At 42.9% G+C, this 24152-nt stretch overlaps 1 protein-coding gene across 1 annotated transcript in view; it reads left to right on the forward strand.

The window, feature by feature from the left end:
* Positions 1-272: 272 nt before the first annotated feature.
* Positions 273-24152, forward strand: part of nedd9 (neural precursor cell expressed, developmentally down-regulated 9) — a 35982-nt gene continuing 12102 nt past the window's right edge. Inside the window, exons 1-2 of the mRNA XM_085395230.1 lie at positions 273-519; positions 16551-16961. Coding sequence (XP_085251356.1) covers positions 508-519; positions 16551-16961 — 423 coding nt within the window. The 5' untranslated portion in view covers positions 273-507. The remainder of the gene's footprint in view (positions 520-16550; positions 16962-24152) is intronic.

A 24152-nucleotide genomic window follows, 5' to 3' on the forward strand; every position in this document is an offset into this window, starting at 1 on the left:
GTTGAGAGAATAATTTTTTTCTTCATATTCTACTGTTTATTATTATTTTTATATAATATTTTTAGATTTTTAGAATTCTTGTTTTAATTCAATTTTTTAATTTATTTTTTTGGCAATTTAATTTTTAAAATATTTTCTTTCTACTCTATTTTTTTCCTTTATTTTATTTTGATACGACGATGACGTCGCAGATTTCTAGCCGACCGTAAGCGGGCGTGGTTAGAGGGTTTTAGTTGGGCCAATCAGGAGCGCCTAATGTTAATGAGCTGCAGGAGTCGGTGTGGTGAGCGGTTCTCCGGAGTAGAGGAGTAGAAAGCGGCGGACTGGAGTCAGCTAGATCATTGCGTGTTTCTCTGCATATGAATCTCTGGATGGCTGGTTAACCGCACAGGAAGAAGAAGAAGAAAAACTCTTAATAGTGCCTCCGGTTATTCCGACGTGCCGCTGTGTGTCGCGGTAAAGCGGATATTTCTCACTTTAACTGGAGTCAGAAAGAGAAGCGGCAAGATGAAATACAAAGTAAGTGAAGCGCCGCGGGCTGGATTTGATGCTACATCTCAGTTTTTTGTGTTATTAAGGCTGGATATTTGTTGTGTTGTTTAACCTGGATAATGACAACAAATCTTGATGCTGTCGGAGATTTCTTTTTGAGTCGACGTGAATGTGAAATGTTAACGCTTCTGTATTCGTGGCGGTAATCACAACTTATTTCAGTGAATACATCCGGGTTGCTTTTTTCTTATGAACTGGTTAAAAAAAGAAGGGGAAACTGCACTAATGACTTGCTGAAACGTGCCTTTTTTGTTTCTGCTTGATGTGTGTGTGTGTGTGTGTGTGTGTGTGTGTGTGTGTGTGTGTGTGTGTGTAAATGTGCTGCACAAGTCAATATGCGTCAAGTCAGTATGCGTCACTTTAAATCTGCAGGTTACGTTTTCCATCACAGGGGCGTAAAGGGAATTAAAATGAAAACAACTTTGAGGCCCCCTCCTTGGACTCACCACAACATTAGATTAGACAATGTCAGAAAATTGTATTTTTTTGAAGTCTAAAACCTGAAGATATCAGGTTATGACAAAGAAATTTGTGACAAATACACATTATAGGAGGTGTAATTAGCAAATACTTAGAGATATTGTTTAAAATGTTTTAAAAAAGGAGTATTGGGTTATGAAAGCGGTTGTAAAAAAAAAATAGATTAAAAAAATATATCTTTAGAGAAGATTCATGGTAGTGGATGTGGAGTGACATTACATTGTTGTTTGGCTTGGCTCCTTGGAGATGAAAATGCTCAGCTAACTGCAGGTCATTTCCACAACAGCTGAAAGCTTTAGTTTAGTGCTATAAATCTGTGATTATTATCCTGTTTTTGATGCTGTGGATATTTTATGGTAGTGGGTTTTCTTTTGTGAGTAAAGCTCGCTGTAATGTGGTTTAGGATGCTGTAAAATCAGACCAGCTCTCAAACAGACAGAAAAGACTGTTGTTAATGCTGTCAAATGCAGTTACTGGGATTAAAAGGGAAAGTCACCTCTGCATCATCGGCTACAACCACAGGTCTTTACATCAGGGTGTAGACAATTGGAGGCTTCGACAGTGATGGATGGAACAGCTGGATGTCACTTCATCAGGAGGAAGCTTTGAATTTACTCTGGATGTGATTGCATTTTAGCACTTTTCCTTTGCTTCATGTTCTTGGGTCTGAGGTCTTCCTTGCCCCGTTAAAGGGGCAATAGTCTTTTGTGAGGGTTTTGAGGGCACTTGATTCAGTTTTCACTGGCTGTTTTCTGATGTGTGAAGTAGCTGTTTGCCTCAGTGTTGGCTGGGATTCTCTCTGCTATGAGGTTTGGCTTTTTTTCTTCAGTCTTCTGGTCACTCTTCAGCAGATTTGTGACTGGAGGGCGTGCTCGCTGCATATGTGCGTCATGCTCACTGACTCATTGTCCTGTCAAGTACACAGTTCACAGAGCCAAGGGTGATAGTTTGGGTGTGAGGCCAGAGGAGGATTTGAAAGTGGGGAAATAACTTCGAGCATGTCTCCACGGTCACTGTATTCACCCTGAACAATGAGACTGATCAGTGCATGCTCATAAATATGATAAACACCACCGTTTCAGGCCATTATCAGCCTGTAGGGAGGATATCTGTGCAGTATACACACTCCGCTCTCTGACGTCTGACTCCTTTGTTTGTCACATTCAGAAGATAGCCAGAGCACAGAGATCATGTAGACAGCGCTCTTTGTTTACAATAAACATATCCACGTTATGCAAGGCTGTGGCAGAGGAAAGGAGGGTGGGAAATCAGCCCAAGGCTCCGGTTAGGTGACACATTTCACGTCACTACTGCGATTATCTAGTTTCAGCCGGTCACAGCTCTACTGCATCACATCCCGACAGCCACTCGATATTTACAGCTATATTAAGAGCGTCCCTGTCCTCACAGAGTGGTAGTGTTTCAACACATGCTTAACAAGCGAGGCCGACCCCTCCCCCTCATGTGGTTCACGTGACCTGAGGTGAGGCGCCGCGATCTGATCAGACGCCTCTAGAGATAGTTTCCAACAGGTGTTCAGGTGTGAAACGGGGTGCCTTTTTCCATAGGTCACCAAATGTGTGTAATCCCCATGATGAACTTCACAGAGGCGGAGCTCTTCCAGGGAAATGGAGGACAAAGAAAGATGAGACATAAATTAGTATGAAGGGGACCTATTTTGCTTTTTCCTTATTTTCTGTCTTGTCACTGTTACAGAGGCGGATGGTTATATTTTTAGTTTCACTTAATGAGGTCTGTGTTTAGTGAGTAATCCCTGTGAGCCAAAAGTTCGGGCTCTAAACGCTCAGATTCAGACAGTTTTTTTTCTACCTTTGGGTCTGAGTGATGTCATAGAGCGGAGATATTCCTCTTACAGCCATCACAGTCACACAGCTATGGTTCTTAGTTCATAAAGCCCCACCCACCTACAGTTTGAGCCCTCTGTTCGTGAATGGCAGCCAGTCAGAACAAAGTTGGCCTCAAGGGGGAGGAGCTAAAACGGCTCGTTTCAGACTGAGCAAAGCTGTTCTGTAGAGTTCAAGAACAAAATATGGAGATAGAGAGGATTATGAGAGATTCAATTTGCTTATTGGCTTGGAGATACTTCACATACCATAGTATAACGACTGGAAACAGGAGGAAACTGCCAGCCAGGCTCTGTCCAGTGCTAACAAACGGCAACAGTAATGCTAAAGCTCCATAATTAACCTGCTGCTTTTGTGATAACAGGTAAAAACGATCAACTCCTTTAATTCTTTTGAGTTAAAGCTCTCGATATGATGCCTTAAATGAAGGATGTCCCTGCTGGAAGTTGGACTTGGACGTGGAGAATGTACTTGCCCAGAACTGTCCTTTTAAAGGGTCGTGACACAGTTTTAAACACCCAGGTCTCATTCCTTTGTAGCTGATGTAACCGTTGTAGAAATAGCTCCACAACCAGAGTGAAGAGTGATTAGATGAAGCCAAACTCTGGCCCAAAATGTGCTTTTCAAAGTGTTTGTATTTTTTTTAATGGGTTCAGGTTCTAGGCAGTCAGCCAGCACTGAAGGGAACTGGAGGAGAGAGCATAGCAGACATTGTTCTAAGAGTGAGGAGGAGGATCTGTGGTGCTGAAGGGGCCTGCAGAAAATGAAAAGGAGAGGAAGTTGCGGGAAGAACGAGAGGGCAAACAGAGTTGGCTGTATAGTGGGGGTCGAGCCGTTGGGGTGGGGTTGATGGGAGTCGGGGAGGTCGAGGAGCGCCCCGTGAGAATGAGTGCATTCCAGGCGATCGTGCATGGGAAGGTTGTTCAGAGGATGCACATGATTGTTTCAAGGTGGCCCTTCACATTGATAATGAGCCTTACAGCAGGGGTTCTTTTCTTTTCTCAGCTTGTTTGCTTACGCAGGGGGTGGCATTGTGTAGTCCTTCCAGAAAGAGACATTTGTATTCTTCTGAAAGAAATTCCTTGAGAGGAACCCAGTGCCCTTTTCAAGAGAACTCTGCAAGTTATATGCACTTAAGCATTATTTCACATTGCTTTTTCCCATCTTAACTTCAAAGCATTTATTATTCTGTGCCTGCTCAGATGTCTGAACAGTGACATGTAGCTTTTGTAGCCCATGTGTGTCAGCGATTTCCTGTCCCTTTCCCCAACTTTGCTCCTGTGTAAGATTTTCAGATAGTGCAAAGAGCTACTCCCCCAATGTCAATGAATAGCGACCCCCCAACCTCCCCTCTCTGCGCCCTCGCACCGTGAGCCAGCCATTAACATTTGAAAACAGCCAGCGGGGAGACAGACTACAATGTGGACTCGTTTTAGAAACAGACTCGCCAACAATGCAAAGAACCATTTCCACGGTTGAGCTCCTCCTTCCTTCCCTCAAGGAATGCCAGCTATTTCACAGGGTCATCCTTCAAGATCTAGTGGGCTCCCGTCAAGTCGGTTCGACTGCACGGAGAGTCTGTTTAATAGCTGAGCTGACCTGTGTGCGCTCTGGATATGTGTAGGGTAGAAGCAAAGGTCCTCTAGCAGGCCGACAGCATCGTAGTTTTAAAGCATGTGAGATTGCATTAGTCTTCTTTGTCATGTGGCGAAGCTGAGCAGTGTGTAGACAGTCGTTTGGGGGAAAAGCAATTATAAGAAGCTGCTGTATACAGGTAAAAAAAAGAATACTAAACATTGCTAAAGGTTTTAAATAAAGAGGTCAAAGTGTATATAAATTACATGAATTCAGAGTACTCTAAACAACCCATTTGAGGCTTTTATTCGCTGTCCCCCCCCCCCTGTATGATGGAGGATGATATGTCCAGTACAGCCATCTAAGGTAAATTTAACTGTTTGTGAGTGCAGAAGCCCCACTCGAGGGGCAGCCAATCAGAACTTTGTTATAACTTAGTTCACCCAATGTCTGTTCTAGACAGTGGGTGAACTAAGGGGCTACCCCATGGTGGAGTCTAAGATCATTATTATTTTTTTATGCATGAATCATGTTGTTGAAATAAACCTAGTAAGTCCTCTTAAACCACTTCCTTCATCCTTTTAAACAGTTACTCATTCATTTCCACACACATCATTTTCAACGCTTTCCCTTGAGCAACGTCCACAGAGACGTGGACGCGGACGAAGAAAAGCAGAATCAAAGATTCGTACACAAGATTCGTCTATGAAAGTTGGTATAAAATGCAAAGACGGCTCATTTTGGGAAAACAATCTGAAGTTTACGATCGATAAGCAAGATAACTTGACATATTCATATGTCATTAAACTTCTTTTTATCAGTTAGGAAAGTTGATATTTATTAATGAAAATATTCCTGATATTGCCTTTTTGGATTTTTTTTCCCATTTGTTGGCCAAAACAACCCATAGCTGTTGGTTATTGAATCTATTTGACATTTCATACACCAAATTATCCATTCAAATAAAAAATAAAAAAAAAAATATATATATATATATATATATATATATATATATATATATATATATATATATATATATATTAGGGGTGCAACGATACACAAAATTCACGGTTCGGTTCGGTTCGATACTTTGGTGTCACGGTTCGATATTTTTTCGATACAAAAAAAAGTTCATGCATTTTTAATTTGTCATTTATTAAAATTATAAATATATATTTTAACTCAAAAGTACAGTTTTTAAATTTAACCCTAACCCTAACCCTTGTGCGCGTTTTTTATTTTGACAGCGAATGCGCACCTGCGGACCACTTATGTGCAGCCCTGGTTATTTAGCTCGTCATATTGCAGCCACAGAAATTATTTTGTCCATGAAACCATAAAGCTGCACTTTCTTTTTGCCTTATAGTCTGATTTGTCATAACTTCTCCGTTTTGTGGTAAGCTTTTATTTGGCTGTCACTTCTTCACCCTGACCTGTCTTATTTGGCTCAGCAGAACTGAAATGCTTTTACACGCGCACTCACATAAGCTCAGCGATTCTCTGCGCGATCAACCTCTCACATGTTTAAGCTTGCTGCGGGAGATTTCACTTGTCATGTTTGCATAGTAAGCTAACGATTAATAAGACGATGTCAGAGGAATTGGTGCACAAATTATCATCACTCACAGATCAGTGCTGTCGCTCTCTATACACAGTTCGCACGATTGCAAAGTGAAAGCAAAAAAACAAGCGCAAATTCAAACGCGACTTCAATATGTCACATATTGACAGTGGCTCACCGATGCCAATGACATAATTACCCAGCTACATTTCTGAAAGAATGCAAAAGCATTGACATATATTTTTCCTACAATAGCCCGACAGGCAGGGAAGAGATAGATTTTGGTAGCCCGACTGAAAAAATCGCTATATATATGTGTGTGTGTGTATGTATATATATATACACACACACACACACATATATATATATATATATATATATATATATATATATATATATATATATATATATATATATATATATATAAAAAAAAACACCCAGCACGCCCCTGCGGGCGGTTTATCCTTCAAGCTCCCAGGCCTCTGGTAGAGGACCCGAGCTTGAAGGATATATATATATATATATATGTATAATGTGTGTGTGTGTATATATATATATGTGTGTGTGTGATGCCCTTCATGTTTCAAAGGGGAAAGATGGCAGCCTCTGTTGTTTGGGCTGTGAGATCTTTGTGTGGCGTGAAATCGAAGGGACATTGGAGTGAATCTCCATCTCATTGACTATTCCTATATGTAAAACCAATCAATGTGGCCCTGCAGAGATACCCCGAAACATATTTCACATGTCGGCTAATGCCCCCTGGAGGGATTAGTGCTCTTGTCTCTGGGGGTTACTATGATGCACTCATGTACCCTCACTTGGCATCAGCACCAAGCTTGGAAGTAATCCACTAGTCTCCTTTGCCAAAACTGAGCGTCTGTTGGCTGGAGGCCCCGTGAATACCATTCGTATTCACAGGACTGTTGTACATTTGTGTTGCCGGTGCTCCTCGACCCGTTTAGGTGCAGTAAATTATATTTTCAGGTCAAAAGTCGGTGTCAAGCTCGCAGTTATTCACCGCTTTGCTCAGGCGCTGAGCCAGACTCACGGATCAGTTTCCTCTCATAGCCCTGGATTGTCCTGGCAGAATGCAAAAGCTGCACAAGCCGTTACACTTTTGAGAGAATATCTCCAGTTTCAGTCGTAATTATAGTTAAGGCTCCAGGACCACAGCGAAGGAGTCCAAGATGTGACAAGATAGCACAAGCTCGGTGGTAGCCTGGATCTATCTGGGTCGTGCAGGAGCCAGGAAGCGCTGCAGGCTAAGGAGTGGGTCAGAAACGCAGGAGATGTCAGGTTACCTTATAGTTTGCGTGACAGTAAAAAAACAAAAACAAAAAAAAGACGACTGAGATGAATGGACAGAATAAGGAGGAGCCGCGGGATAACAGTCATTTTACCCAAGACGTTACACAAATTAGATCATTTCCTGTGACCTCACCTAAAGTGGTTGAGTGTTGCAGTTGAGTCCTGCCCACGTTGTATTTCATCACAGTTTTTACTGCTATAAATTACTGTAAGTGCACTCAAAGTAAACAGAGTGGCAGACATACTGCCGCAGGAATGAAGAGACTACAACAATGTAACAAAGCATTACTGTTTTAATAACCTTAACATTAGAAGCAGAAGCTGGGTGAAAGCCACACCCCCTTAAATCCCAAATCTGCATTCAGTGACCTTTTTATCTGCTTTGGGCAGCAAATAACAACTAATAACAGTAACTAATAACATTCTCATTACTATAATGATGAGTCAAATTTCTGTAAACCTGGTGAAGTGAAACCCAAAATCGACAACTCCTAAGTGTACTGGTTCTCCAACAGCTTTATTTAGCTCTTTAGCTTCATGTGGTTATCAGTTTTTGTGACATTTGGACAGTTTTCAGAGATATTTGTACAAGAAGCAGTCGTCCATTGTGTCTAGTAGTTAATAGTAGAAAGAAATGAAAGATGATTTTGACTTAAATAAAGGATCAAACTAGCTTGGCAAAAGGCTTTGGGCAAACTGGAAAAGTACGATTTACAAATGTGTCTGGAAAGCATCTCAGTAATCCAGGTCATGGCAGTCTTAAGAGTTTAAAAAAAACAAAACAAAAACAAGTATCTGGACTTCCTTAAGTTTACCCCCACTAGGGTTTACATATCTGGGACTCTTCACCTTAACTTAAGAACACAGACAGGAAGGCGTCCAGTTATCTTCTTTCTTTTCAAGATCCTAAGATTATTACTTTTCCACAGTTCAGAAGCACTTGAATGATTTATATCGAGCACAATTCTTAGCAAATGCATCTAGAGAGGAGAAAGTAGCTGAATGCAGTGAAAATATAAAAGCTTTACTGTTGATTATGAATGTGATCGTAATCTCCTAAATAAGAGTGAAACTGACATTTTCCAGGGGAAGGCCATGATTGTGACACACTTTTCATCATTCTCTGACTAGACAGTTCAACTGAGATATTTTTTGAGGATCTGAGGTTTGTTGGAGCTTGCGGCATGGTCAGACGGCATCATGGCGCATCACATCCCATCAAAGCTGCAGCTGCCATGCTGTTGCTGTTTATGTTTTAGGGTGTGGAGATTTCCTCGCAGCTCGTGAATCATAAATGAAGGAGAAGGTGTTGGTGGTGGGGGTGTCATATTTACACTGTGGATACAATAGTCCTTTTTATTCAGCGCTTGGCAGGTTGAATTTACCCTTCTTTCCACATCTTCTGGCAGAATTAAAGTCTTTACACAAGAAAAATGAATGTTTACAATCAGTCACAAAGAACCCCTGAAACAGTTTGTTCCAACCACAAAACTAAAATAAGCTATCGATTGATTACATGCAGCTACAGCGCCCAGTTGCACTGTAACTGTGTCGTAACAGTGTATTGATTTACACTTGCTTGCATAAGATATCAATCATTGCGAAGCTGCAGGGAATGTGCTGGGTCACGTTCCCCTGTGTGCTGGCTTTAAATGACACCGGCCTTTTTCGACAGGATTTTCTCAGAAATAGCCGAGGTGAGATTTCACCGAGCCTGCTGTGTAATTATGTTAATACACGGCCACTGGCAGGGCTTGTAAGGAGGCTGTAATCAGAGGGTCAACCTTCCTGAAAACTGTCCAAATGAAGAAATTACCATGTACTCTGAGCTCTGAACCGCTTCCCATGAGCCCTTCCTACCCAGAACCCAACACACGGCCCATTTATTCGAACTGGCTCTCACCCGCAGCAGGCCGCACTCTGAGGAACGGCTTGTAAAAGTCATCAGGTCCTCATTACCGTCATTACTATAATTATTTTCTATATTTAACCATGCGAAATGAGGCCAAATGAGCGTGTACAAACCACCCCGGGACACGTGTTACAGTGGTACGGCCCTAATTGTGGCACCAGTGTTCTCACAGTCAGAGCGTACCACTTTTTTTGGAGCAGGTTGTTTGTTTGGGCTGAAAACGTCCTCGTCGCTTTGAAAGCCGAGGCACTCTCATTGCTGTGGGGACGCGGGTTTCTTCTATGTGGTGTGGCTGTGGCAGTAAGGGAATTCAAGTATTTGTGAGCTTGTTTAGCCAAAGCCACCTTCATTATTATTAGACTGATGTGTACCCCGGAGAGGCAGAGCCAAAACCACCCAGAGAGCTCTTACTGAAAGCAAAGGTGGGGCCCTTTTCAGCAAGTGGTGAAATTACGTAAGGTTTTTTTTTGTTTGTTTGTTTTTTTTTAAATTTCGGGAAAGGTCAGAACAGGCTCGCAGACGGGATGACGTTTTAAACTGCTTGTGTTCAGGCAAGACACTGATGGGAAGAGGGGAAAGAAAAGCCTTGGTGATGTAGAGGTTTGAGTCAGAGGGGATTCAGACAGACTGGACAAACCAGGACAGACTAATAAAACATACCAGATGGGAAGGAGAGCTGTTTTAGTGCCACATGTTTTAAAAGACAGTAAACAAAAAACAAACATGTGGAAATAAAACAAACCTGTCAGCCTCAACATTAAAACACCTTCCATGTGAAGAAAAGACATCAACCATCTACGTACCTATGCAACCCTTGCATTGCATTGCAGTGACGCACCCCAATGGTAGTGGTCTCCCTTTTCAAGGCATTGTACCTCACCATGCATTAAAACCTGAATCCCATGGCACTGATCTGGCCCCTCAACTCCCCAGATTTCAATCTAGTTGAGCACTGGAAATGTCCCGGAGCAAGTCAGATACATGGAAGCTGACGTCTGGGTCAAAGCTGTTTAGGCACAGCAAAGCTGGTTGGTCTTTCTACTTGGGTTTAGTCTTTTGACTTTAGATACATTTTAGGGTAGTTTAATTTTAAGGCCTTTTTTGTTTGTCCTTCACATTTTATTCTCCTGTGTAATGCAGTAGCAGCTCTCTGTTTTCTCAGAGTCCAGACCAGAATTTGCTCACTAAAATACAATTTCTTCTGCTTGTGATTATTCCGGTTTGTCAGCAAGATTGCAAGTTACACCATAAAACTCATTAAAGAGGTGGAGCACGGGTCGAAGACATCACCCATAAAATGTTGTTGCGGCTCAGATTACTTCCTTGAACTTGTTAAACAGGACATTAGCCCTCAGCGACCTTCTGCTTACTGTCTAGCTTTAGCTAAAGATACACTGAAAAGTTGTGATGGGTGGATGTCAAACCTGACACTGATGCTTTTTTTTTCTTTGTTTTTTTTACATTAATCTTACATTTATATCATCTTATACATAGACTTGGTAAACTCACCAAACCAACTGTTCAAACCTTCTGTTTGTAAGAGGCAGCCAATGAGAAGAAAGACAGCTAAAATGGCTTGTTTCAGGCAGGTGATGATCTGAGGGGCTGTAGTATAATAAGGATTATCTTAAAGTGATGATTCAAAGCAGGGTTCAAGAAAAACTAAACGTGGAGTTGGGGTCATCACATTAGGTCCGCTCTCAGTGTCATCAGTATAGACTGTACCTAAACAAGGTTTTGATGACTCATCTAAAGCTGTATGCCAATTAAAAGGTCTGAAACTACGTAAACATAGATACATTACATAAACAAATGGATACAATAGTAATACATCTAAGTCACTGCTTCAAGACGATTCAAGGTCATGAGCAGAAATGTGGTACTTGCAATAGGAAGCAGCTGAGCGCCTTTCACCTCGCTGAGTGATAACTTCCTAGAAGCTCATACACATGTGTGTGTGGATGCAGCAGAAGCACCCCTCTCTGACACATGGCAAACACACGTGTTTACAGGAGGATCAGTGGCAAGCGATGGAGTCTCCGTGCTGCGGCTAAGTGCTGTTTATGACGCCCGGTTTAATAGCCGGGTTCACCTGCTCTGGGTGAAGACAAAAACACGACTCTTCCCCTTCTGTATCACTTCAAAAAGGGCCGCGTGTAGCTGGCAGTCATTACAGCCGACAAGCTGTTTGTTTAGTGTGATTAAAGGTCATGTTTGGTGTCTCGCATGACCCTTCACATCCCAAATACCATGCTTGAAATCTGCTGTGGCTCACTGTTTTTCGACTCAGATGCTCTTTAACTGTTCATTGATTTATATCGCATGAATCTTTACAGACAAGCTGCGGCACTCTAATGCGAAGTAAACTGCAGCGTGTGTGTGAAGAGGAGGGTGTGAAAATGTGTCAATCAGGCTGCTTCCTGTTAGGATCTCTGTGGTACCAGGCTCACCACAACGGATGATACATATATTTATATATAATGTATAAGTGTTCATGCTTTTTTTTCTACAGTATCACAGTCATGTCAGACTTCCGCAGAATCCAGATGCAGAAGTTTACTCACAGCTTCCACTGATCACTAGTTATTAAAGTGCAAATGTTTGCAATGCTTATCAGTCTATTAGTGATCCTGTGCAGCCTCTGGGAGCTGGCAGTGGTACTGTGATTGTGGTAGCTTCTACTATTACCCCTCTTTGTTTTGTTAATATTACCTTTACTTCCTCATGAACTTTTGCATAACTGGAAAGAACAGAAATAGAAGGGGAAAAATCAATATGTTTTAAACTTCACTAACACCTGTGACGGGTGATAAGTGAACATCATTTTTGGTAAAAGGCTGGAGTACCATAGACACTATCACCCCTTGGTGTATGAAATATACTTTGAAGCCTCCAATTTGGTATTTGTGGCTGTTTCAGTCATGAGTTTCTTTGTTTTTAAGAAAACACAACGTTACTTACATGAGAAGCAGTCCTTAGAAACACTGTAACCACCTGTCATCCAAGAGAGCCACACCCCTAAGTTTGTATTACTTTAAGCTTTGATGGCAGTAAAACCAAACGATAATACACAAAAGCAGGTGAACAATCAAAGATGCCACACAGGTATATGTGTCATCATCTTGCCTAGCGACCTCTTACCAGTAGGCTAAAATGACCAGTTTGTGGCGTTTATGCACCTATAATGTTATTTTAATTTCACGACAGTAACATTTAATTTGTATCTACAAAACATGAATATTAGGATATGTTTCACATATGATGATACCATCATGTTGCCAGGCAACCATATAATGGCAAGCTAAAATGACTTTTCAATAGTAGAGCAGGGCTTGGGCTTGGATATTGCTGTACAGCTATTACAGAGAAGCGAATCAGCCACAGAGACCAAAACAGTTTCTTGCAGCAGGCTGTAAACGTTTTTATTTCTGCTGTAAAGTTGGACTGTCTTTTAATAACAGAGTCTGTGGGACTGACCTTTGGAGCCAGGCTCAAGTGGCCACTAGTGGAACTGCAGTCAACCACACTTCTTTGTTGGGTTTGTTTTTTAGCTCTGATGGTTACTGCTTGCATCATGAAATTAAAGTCATAGAGACTTGTGGTGAAATGTGTTTTCGATCTGCTAAAGATTTCCCGTTAGGGTTCATTTATGTCCTAAGATTAGTATTAAATCTGCACCGAAGCCTTATTAAAGCATATGTACGAACTACAAAAGGCAGCGGAGTGTGGTTTAGACAACAGATGCAGGGTGACAGTTCCTGTTGCACATTTTCCTCGACTGGCTTGCATCTCTGCAGACTGAAATTGCTGGGTGTGCTCATACTGGTGGTTTTTAGTACCTTTTTCACGTGAAGGCACGGCTCAGTTTGTGATCGTGCGCGTATGCGGTCTGCAAAACGGGTGCTTTCATTTCGGCAGCTGGTCACAGTGATCACTAATTAGCAGAGACAAAGGAGCACGATGCGTGCAATTCTGTCTGTCGGGTGATTTAATTTCTCTTCTGAGCATCAAACACAAAGCAGTCAACCACAGCAGCAGAACTGGCCTCATGCAAATACCTACAGCTTTGGCCTTAAGCTGAAAGAAGACGACTTATTTAAGATCTAAGTTAAATAAAACCGTGTAGTTTGTCTGCTATGGCTTCCAAATCATCTACACTGTGACCTAATTTAAAGAAAAACAAAAATCTAACCACAGTATGGCTGTATTCATGTCTATCAGATCTTTCATTAGACGGTAGCCACAGCCTTCTATTGCTGATAGAGCAGATGACACCCACAGTAGCCACAAACGACCTAGATTAGTTTTCCTGCTGGGGTCACTTTTTTATTTTACTCTGGCCTTGAATATTAGGCATGCAACATGCAAACAGATCTGCAAAGGACAAGGAAAGATCACGATTCCAGAGGCTGCTCATCAGATATTCACAGCTCTCAACAATAAAATGATAAACTCAAATCAGTGTGTTTGAGCAACCTGTATAATCCTATTTTAAACCTTAACTTTATGGAATCTGGACTTTCAGTAGTAATAAAACTGTAAATATTCAGCACTCTATTGTGCTTTCGACTTGTCTTTGTGTCCAAAGGTCGTCCTTATGGGACACTTGTTTACTCTTTTTTTTTTGTGTGTGTGGCTGTTTTAGAGGCCAAAGGCAGTGGAGGAAACGCTCATTCACTGTTACAGCAAATGTTCATAAAAACAACAGTCGCCATTCGTTTTAAATAAAGAGGTCGTTGCACGTGCAAGCGATTAGTTTTAGACTGCTCTGTTTGTGCTTACAGAAGCCCCACCCACCTGTTGTTCTTACCTTGTGTTTGTTAGGGGTAGCCAATCACAAAAGGGTTGTCTTAAAAGGAGGAGGAATGAAGCTAGATAGTTTTCCTTTCTTTTTTTACACACAGAGGATGGAGTGGGCAATAAATAAGCATTATTTTTAAGTGGCATGCTGGTATAGTGTGTTTTCCTTGTGAATCAATGAAAAAAAGCAAACACTTAGAGGTTTAAACAATCTAACAGTAATCAAAAGCTTCAGTTCAAAATCTGTGCTGATCTGGACGGCTGTATTTCCTCATATATTCAGACTTTAATTGGAGCAGGAGCAGTTATCAGCATTTTTGTTTCCTTCTGGACAACTCTTGGACATCCAGGTCTGCTCCCGTTGGATGGCATTGACCTCTAGGGCTCATGCTCAAGCTCTTCGCAGCTAGTTAGGTGGCAGTGGGTGATAGTGAGGGTGTAACTGTGCTCTGGGTGTTGCTGGCTAATGGCTCCGACAGCACACTGAGACAATAGCCAGGGAGGCCCGCCCCACAGAGAGCGAGAGAGAGATAACGATGTTACTAACAGCGAGTTTCACATGGGAACTGCTTGAATCGGGCTGATAGGAAAGAGGAAGGCCGAAGAAGGTTCAAGAAAGCCCCAAAGTAGAAACTGCCACAAAGTAGGCTTCCTTATTCCCACGGTGAACCGATGAAAGGTGAGATACAGAAAGAACAGATCAGAAAAAAGGTGGAGTGGAGAGATAAACAAGAACTGAGTGGCTGTCCTGTGTGGAGCTCTGTTTGGCTGCTTGAAGTCAGTTTTTAATCTAAATGGGCATGTAATCCAAATAAAAATATCATTTTCATCCTCCAATCAGCTCGTTTCATCTCATGTAAATGTAATCCAGCTCAGAAAGATTATAGCTGGTGCTGACTTGGAGGCAGTCAGAGCTACTTTATCGCTACTGTGCCTCTGTTGGTTATTCATTACATATTTTTTTCATTTTATCGCTTAAGAAGAGTCATGACTGAACAAATAGGAGGCGTGTTGCTTCTTCTTACTGTGTTATGAGGCTCATCTGACTGGTGAAGGTTTTTGTTCATGAACTGATGATTTTGAGTTATTTTAAGCTGTTATAGAAAGTTGTGGACTGGCTTTGTTTGTCTCTAGTTGTTGAGTTTTTGTACTTTTCATTGGTGGGAGATATATTGTAGAATACAGAGGCACTGCTACAGTCTTTGAGCTTAAAATGGAGGTTGGATTGGCATTTATGAAGTACTCCTTTAATCTTTTTGACCATTCAAACGTGTTGCATAAGCTAAATTTACCCATTCATATGTGTAGGGCTTTAGTCTTTGTACTTTATCCGCCTTACATACTTAACTACATCCACATTAGAATCCCCATGTAGGCTAACATGCATATCTTTGGACTTTTGAAGAAAGCTAAAGTACCTTGGGACCATGTAAGCTCCTCACAGGAAGTTCAACCAGGAAATTTGACTCCAACACGATCAACCTATGAAGCGATAGTGCTAACCTCACTGCACCATCATGCAGCCCAGGATGTCAAGAGCACAAGAGTTTGTGATCTTGACATCCTAGATTCTCTAATCTAATGTGATCGTTGTTGATTTTCTGAAAAGCTAAAAACAAAAGTAAAAACCAGATAATAACCACTCTCCTTTCCCACTTTATTAGATGTTAAAGGCGCACTTGACCAAGCCGCTTATCCACTAATTGTATTCATGGACTTTGCATTGATCGCTGTTGTGCCTGGTAGTTCCCAGGATTTAAAGTTGTGGGCATCAGGCAGTTGAAAAGGAGTATTCATGCTCAGTTAACGCCTTCCGTGGTTGAATAAAGGCTAAAGGAAGAAAGACTGAGGCAATTAGTCTTAAATGCCCCTCTCAGACACAGTGGCACGCTCCGGGGCTTTTTCTATCTCCAAAATCTGCTGTTTTGAGTCATTATCCCTCAACCCTCCGTAGACCTTTAGATAGCTGTGCCCTGAAGCACGAGCTGAGCTGAGAAAATCCCATCAAGTTCAGATTTGGTTTGAAAGACATCTGGTGTGGAGCTGCCGACCAATGGCAGCGCAGCGAGTTCACCAGCATGTCATTCACTGGAGTATTTAAAACCTGGCGTGGCAGACGGCAGTCATGTGTAGTATTAGGTTAGTTTTGATGCTTCAGATAATAAGTGATTGATACTGTTCTCATGATTGTTGCTGGAGCTCGTTAATTCAGCTTCTTCTGGAGCTTTTTATTAATAAAATCCACAAAACTTCTATATGAACGTGTGGGTTTATGGGTGCGTATGTGTATGTAGGTGATTGTTTTTTGTTGTTTTTTTCCTTTGGTTTAGCATTGTGTCCTGCAGATAACCCGCCTGTAAAACCGCCACTGTTGTTTTTCCACTCAAACCTGACAAACAGCACGCAGCAGGAGCGAACAGCTGTTGTAACCACGTGCTTGTTGTGTTATAATTAAGCCGACACGTATCTAAACACAGTCTGACCTTTGCTCCCGCAGAACCTGATGGCCAAAGCGTTGTACGACAACATGCCGGAGTCCCCCGAGGAGCTGGCCTTCCGGAAAGGGGACATCCTGACCGTCATTGAGCAGAACACAGGCGGCCTGGAGGGCTGGTGGCTCTGCTCCCTGCACGGCCGCCAGGGCATCGCCCCCGGGAACCGCTTGAAGCTGCTGATCGGACCCATGTTCGAGGCTCAGTCGTCCGGCGCCGCCGCCGCCGCCCCTTCTCCATCTCAGAGCTATCAGCAGAAGGCTAACTCGGGGTCTCAGGGCCTCTACCAGGTGCCCCCGTCCCTCCAGAGCCCACAGCAGCAGAGTCAGCAGAGCATCTACCAGGTCCCACCGGGACAGGACGTCTACCAGGTCCCACCGAGGAGTACTCTAGCAACTGATAACACACCAAGCAAGGTGAGACAGAGCTCATCAGTCAATCTGTCAGCTAGTTTGGGTTTCCTTTATTGACTCAGCCCAAGAAAGATACATCACTATGGAGCACAGCAATCAATAGTGACCATCTGATTTCACTGATTAGTCCTCCTTTAAAGCAAAGTTGAGGGGCTCACCAGTGAAACCACCTGGTAAGATGATTGGAGAGAAAAACTGTTATTACTGAGTCGTACTTTTTTCCCCTAATGCGCGCACAATGTTTTGCATTTAAATGCACTTTTACACACTTTCATCTGTAGCAAAGGGTCGCACATTAATATTTATCAGAGCGTCAGAAGAAGAGGAAATAACAAAATGGAAAAGGTTTAGAGTAACAGAAAATGGAGTCTGGTCTGTTCCCCAAACTCTGGATATTTGGGATCACATTGGATTTCTAAGGTAACATCAGCTGTGGCGGGTGTGGGAATGAGATGTGATGGGAAATGGCATTTGCGCGTTTACACCGTGATCCGTGAGGCTCGGCTCTCACCAGCGCGCGCACGGAAAGCAGAAAGGCCAAAGAGGAGATTGCAGCTCTGCCATGCGAAATGTGTGCAGGGTGTGCCGGGCCTGGCGCTCACCACAGATGAGGGTAGTGTTTTTGTGCACGGCTCCCATTTGGCTTTATTCCTGTATTGGCACACTGTGTTCAGCAGAGCCAGTCTAACCCGCAGAAAGGCTGCGAGTATGGAGAGAAATTGTGGAAAAGCAAACAGTACAGAGCTGTTTTTTGGATTTTGGTGGAGCACAGCTGCATTTAAATGCTTTAAACATGGTCACTGGCAAACACACTGGACTTGGTCATTTGCAGTATAGCTATATATACACAATTCTCCAAACAGCGTATCCATGTATTCATCATTTTATGGCCTAGATCGTATATCATTTAAAGTATATATCTTAATTTGCCTGCTGAAAAAAGCATTTAATAGTCTTAAATCACCTAGTTATCAGTTTATCAGTGTTTATACTCATAATTATAATCGAATTATTATTATTTCATTGTCATTTTAATTTCTGCACCAAACACTTTCCTAACTGTGGGGTAATAAGTCTTCTCTTGTGTTCGGTGTCTCCGATACTGCTGAGCCAGCTGAAGCCTTCTTTACTTGCTCTTGTTTTACACCACCAGATGTCTCGTACACTTGATTTAAATGCATTAAACAAGGGTGAGCAGTTAGCATGTCATTACCTCTTTACACATGGAAGTCACTGGCAGGTGTGCGCTAAAATACGACGGGAGGAAATTTCCCTGGTTATTCAAGCGTTTAACTAGTACGAGCATCTCAGACCAAGTCTTCCCTGCAGGAGGTGGATGGTAATTACATGCTGAATGAGCTTTTGATATCCCAAGGGCTATTTCCTTTAAAACAAATCAGCCCCAGCCATCATAGAAATGAGCTAAGGTGTTCATTTTAGTGGATAAACAGGCAGCAGGCGCCAGGGGCTTAGAGGACTCACTGCACAGGAGTTGCTGTGATAAAGTCAGTGGGAGCCAGGGGGCTGTGGGGAGAGACCTGTCAATCAGACACACACACACACACACACACACACACACACACACACACACACACACACACACACACACACACACACAGCAGTAGCAGACCTGTCAAGCAACACCTCTCTTTTTCCGTAACAGGCTGCGAGGCTTAGCCGAGGAGCGGTATTAACAAGGCTTTGCGATAACATGGAAAATGAAATGCGCTGCTAATGAGAGTGTATTTCTGTGCCGTAATCATGTTATTGGAGAGATTATATTAAGTCTTGGACGTTCGACTGGTCCTCCAATCTGCGGTTATCAAAGCGCTGCAATTTTCGGCGGTTGTTCCCGTCTATTGAATAGAAAGATTTCGGCTGCGTGTGTGTCGGTGCGTCATGACAAGGATCCGCTGTTTTCCAGTGCTGTCTGAATCTTGGACAGAAGCACAATCGCCTTCATTCGCCACAGACTGTTCTGTTAGATCTGGTTATCTCTAGTGAAACACTAAAAGAAAGGAGAGATGTTGTTGGTTCGTGCTCACCAATTAGCTTTCCAAGATTTAAGGAGGAGCATCTCCAAAGCTTGAGTAGACCTGAAGCTCTCCTGATTCAATCAGATTAATTTAACCCTGCATAAAACATTTATAGAAATAATCACACAAAAAAACCTACAAGTTGGTTCATTTTCAGGTTTATGGCTAACTAAACAGAACAGTTTGCCTCGGTGGTTGTTTTCACTATAAAATTTTTCATTTCAACCAGTTACTGACCAATTAGAGCAATGCTCCATTTACAGTCATATAAAAATAGCGTTCAGCTCTTTCAAATACTCCATTTTATCCCTTTTCTTAGCAGTAATTAAGAAGCTACTCTATTGTTTAACTGAATTTTATTTGAACTAATGTTCTGTTTTGAAGCCAAAACTCGTGTGTGGTTTGTGTTTTAAATTTGCTTTAATTCTGACAGTGAAAAATAGCTCAGGCTCAGTGTTTGCAGCCATTTATTATGTCCCAAGTGACAGAAAAACATCATCTCTCAAAGCTAAAGGCTGTGATAGAAACCTATAGTTATGTTAAGCCATCCTGGATATACATACAGGCCTCAGGTTTGGAGTCACTGTATGTTTTTGGTAGAGCAGAGACGTTTACTTTCATCACAGCACACTTTTTAAGGGCGTCTAATTATGAAATTATGGTAAACGCTGTTTTAAAAAGAAGAGCCTCTGATTGTTTGCTCTGAGCTCCACGGTGTTGCGCACCAATGAAATCCCGATCGGTCGAACGGTGTGCGCCCTGCGTCAGAGTATTTATGGAAATATTTGTTGCTGATGTGAAACCCCGGCTCTGGCCTTTGCTCTTGAAAGAAGCAAAGGCAGGCTTGTTTACTACAGCGCGTCAGTGTTGATGACAGGCCGGGCTCGCTGACTTATGGCCTCGTGTTGTTTTAACGGCGGCCGTTTTCATGTCGTCACGCGCAAACATGCGTTTGGTTTCCCAAATGGTTTTTGAGACTGATGCCGGCTTCCTAGACTGATAATCCCCTCTCGTATTACTCCGAAGCCGTCATCCCCTCCTGTGGAGAGAGGCCCCCGTATGTCATGAATGTGTCCTCGGAGTGGGGGGCGGAGGCGGGGGGTGTTGCGTGCCAGGCCTGCAGTGCAAATCCAGATTGGCGACTGGCTGTTTTCCCTTTCATGTGGCGTGGGGCTCCGGTATATAAGGCACACTGAGGTTTGGCGCTCGCTGCCACTCTGGCTCTTCGGTTTGGTGCTGCGGCCTTGTCCTTGGGTGACCCTCCTGGGAGGGTGAGCTACAGCCACCCCACCTCCCCCTCCCGTCCCCTCACATAGCCTTAAAGCTGGGTCCGTGTGGGACGGACGCCAGGAGCTCTCGGCCACACAAAGAGCCTCCTCACATGGAAGCCAGGAGCAGCCTTTTATCATGTGGCTCCCAGAGGCCCGTGTTTCATCTCAGCCTTGATTTCCTCCTCCTCCTTCTTCTTCTTCACCATCTCTGAAAGGTGTGTCTGTTTTCGCCCCGGTCACTGTTGTGACTCAGGCGCTGAGGTCACGGCGCCCAGTGATGGGCTGGGTTCAGAGTTCAAATATCTGCCCTTATCTGCTCCTTTCAGGCGGCCTTTTCATTCCTCCCTTCCTGCCTTCATGAAGTCTGCTCCTTGTATAGGCATTTCCTCCTCTCACCACGTCGTAGCCGTAGATGCAATCTGTTCATTGGTGCCGTAAAGAGCACAACAAAGGGTTTAATGAACTCAACACACAACTCAAGGAAGTGCCCTGATAGCGCTTTGTAGACTGCGAGGGTGTGCTCGTGTACCTTGATAAAGCTGTGCTTTTTGAAGTAACCAGGTTATGTGAGAAGAATATCTTGTTTGTTTGCCTCGGCCATATTTTCTCTGCCTAATCACGCGCACGGCAGTCTCAGCAGCAGATAAGTGAGTTATTTCTTCCTGGAGGAGGCCGGCTCCTTCAAACGCTCGCCATTGTCACATTAGTGATGAATCGCTGGCTGGCGAGATTCGACCAAGAGGGCACGACCATAAATCAGTCGCACCAAAAGTAATCTGCTCTGGGGTGAGCGCACTGACAGGACTTTCTCCTCTGGAAAAGTTTAAAGCAGACAGTGTGATAAAGTTGCAGAGGAAGGCCAAGAGAAGACAGGAAATGCTTTCTTGAAAGCATTTATAAAAACCAGAGCTTACATATTTTATCTTCTTTTTTTTTTTTTAAGCCAGCCAACAATCCAAAAGACCAAAACAGATTCAGTTTCACATCACAGAAGGCAAACAAAACCAGGAGGTATTTACATTTAAGAAGCCAACGCTGGTTTCATTTTGGCATTTTCAGCCACACTAGCAGCTCTTTGGTTTACAGTGTGGGTCTGTCACTCCGCTGCTGGACAGAAATATCTCTCCGACCACGGGATGATTGGCATTAGATCTACTGCAGACATTCGCCTCCCCTCGATGATGAACCCTCATACTTGCACGGCACTTTTCTACTCTAACTGAACAGTCAAAGCACTTTTATTACAAGCTGCATCCAACCATATAATAATTTATACTACATTTCAAGTGCTTTTGAACCAACAAACACTCATATAGTCCAGGGTTCAGTAGTACACAGAAGAGTTTTAAATAGATGCACAGTTTCAAGTAAACCTTTAAAGTGTTTTTTAAATGAGGATAATACACTGACATAAGTGTCCTCACACACACACCCAAAAACACACCTGTTATATCCTCATTAGATCCTGTTAGATCTTCGTTTCCGGAGAGGGATTGTGAAGAAGTGCAACAGAAGAAGAGTGTTAAAGTACAACGATAAGCAAACATTTGGGCCGCATAACTTCTAAAAAAGGAGCAAACACATTTTTTCCTTGTCAATAAATAAAGTTACGCAGGTGAAAAGTATTCCATATCCTGGCTACTCACTACTTCACCTGTGAGGTATAAAAAGCTTTCCGCTGGTGAGCACCACCTGCCTTCTTCATTTACATCCAACCAAAGTTTCAGGTCATAAATCCACTGTGACTGTGAGGTGCTGCTACAGCTAACCATTTGTTGTCTCAACAACTTTAAAAATTAACTGCCGTGTTTTGTTTAGATTTTTATTGCGAATTGATTAAAAACAAATGTGTCCACTTGTGCTATTTCCATTCATTTTGGAAGCCTTAGCCTCAGCTGTGTAGGGGAGGAAGGGGCAGGTGAAATAAGAGCTAAGGGACTGTTATGTTTTTTGATAATGTATGGTTTCAAAATCTAAAGTTTGAGGATAAAATTCTGGATATTTTTTTGGGGGGGGTGGGGCCCCAGTTGTGTGTGGGCCCTTGCCCAAAATGTCTCTTGGATAATCCAAGAGCTTAAAAGCTTCCTCACTCCACATTATCCTGCTTTTTCCCAGAATTCAGAGGATTTTTTCCCGGTATATTTTTCTTAGAAAGTAAACACGAAGTGTCGGAGTCATCTTTCGTCTTCTCAGATATTCGTGCCACAGGATTAAGTGCCGCTTTGATCACAGAGAATGAACAATGATCCCTATTAGAACTGAGAATCAGCCCATTCTCTTTTCACGCTCCTCATTAAGCCCGCTGTCTGTTTGGGTTTAGTCGCTCGGACGTGCTTCGGAGACGGACGGCGGCCTCTCGGGATTCGAGGCTTAATTACCTGCATTAATTCGTTTGGCGCTTTAATGGGCTGGTGCAGCTCTGCGTGGCAGAGGGGAACTTTACCAAGTTGCAAAACACATCTCTGTGCTGTGAATCAGCAGGAGCCAAACACATGCAGTCATATACAAAATCACGCTCTTACCTAACATATGACTGATAGCGTGCATGCTTCCTGTGCCCTCAGGTGACCTTCATTTAAAAGTAAGCTAGCGGCGCCGTGCTGACAAAGCTGCAGATAGGAGCAGAGCGGAGATGAGGAGGTGTGAATGAGGAGACGGGTGGAGGAAATTCAATAAAGCTGTTGCTACATTACCGGCGGTGTCATTGTCACCATCGTTTTATACGCCGCGCTGTGGTGAAAAGCCTCATTTGGGTTGTTGATGTTGATGTGTCAGCAGCCCATTAGTGTGGGTGCAGATGGGGGTGGCATTGTGTGTGTGCAAGTAACCAATGAAAGGGTGTGAAAGGATGATATCCGGGGAAGTGTTGCCACACAAAGATGCCATAATTCACCCCGAGGCAGTCAAGAAGAAATGAACTTACTCAGATGAGTGAAGGACAAATCAACATAAGGTGTCTTAGCAACCTGGGCAGGTTTCCAAAATGGCTTTATGTGATCTTGGCTGCAGGAACACATATTTTTTGGAGAAGACCTACCCCTCCTTTGTTGTTTTGACTTTGCCGGTGGCGAGCGCGGTGTCCAAAAACTACTATTTGGGTTTGTCTGAGTCGAGATTAACTCTGCGCGCCAGATGGTTTTAACACAGAACCATCTGGGAAGTCGTCCTGGGAAACCGTTTGGAAAATGACGGGCACGTTCAAAAAATACTTGGCAGGTGATTGAGCAGTCTGTCTATCACTGAGTGTGACCAGCGGAGCCAGCTGGTGAAGCAAACTCTTTTCAAAACCAGATGGGAGAAGAGGGAAGACCTTCGCCGTCTGAGCTCTTCTTCTAGGCCGTCTGCAGGCCCTTAAAGTTATCTTGATTACAATTTCACTTGGAAAAGGAAAAGGCCTTAAAATATCACAAATTTAGCTGGTGGAATCCCCGAAGATGTTGAAGATGACGCTAATCAGACTGTTTGTTGTTAGTCTGCAGAAATGTGAAGAATTAAAAACCAGCTTATTGTTCCTGGTGGTTAAAGTCTGTGCCTGGAAAGAGGGAATAAGATATCTTCTTGAGGTCAATTACTAGTCATTTTAAAATAGCATAGCAAGTATGGTCTCAGTTAAATTGTGTATTTTGTTCTTTAAAGTTGTTTGGACAGGTAACCTGCAACCCACTTGTCCCCCATGACCACTGAGATAGACTCTTGCTTTCAACCGCGAGTTGGTTAAGCAGTTAAGAAAATAGATGGATCTTTTATAGAAGGTCTTAAAAACGTATACTTTTACTTTCCTGTTACCCGCCAACCACATCTGTTCTTCTTTTAGAGAAGAAATACTCTGTTTCAGCCTTATCTGAATCCGTAGCAGCACATTTTCTCAAGAGAAGGAAATACAGTGA

This window comes from Rhamphochromis longiceps, linkage group LG22 (genome assembly GCF_057381845.1).
Source record: "Rhamphochromis longiceps isolate RC_006_pf linkage group LG22, R_longiceps_female_GT1.1, whole genome shotgun sequence".
NCBI lineage: Eukaryota > Metazoa > Chordata > Actinopteri > Cichliformes > Cichlidae > Rhamphochromis > Rhamphochromis longiceps.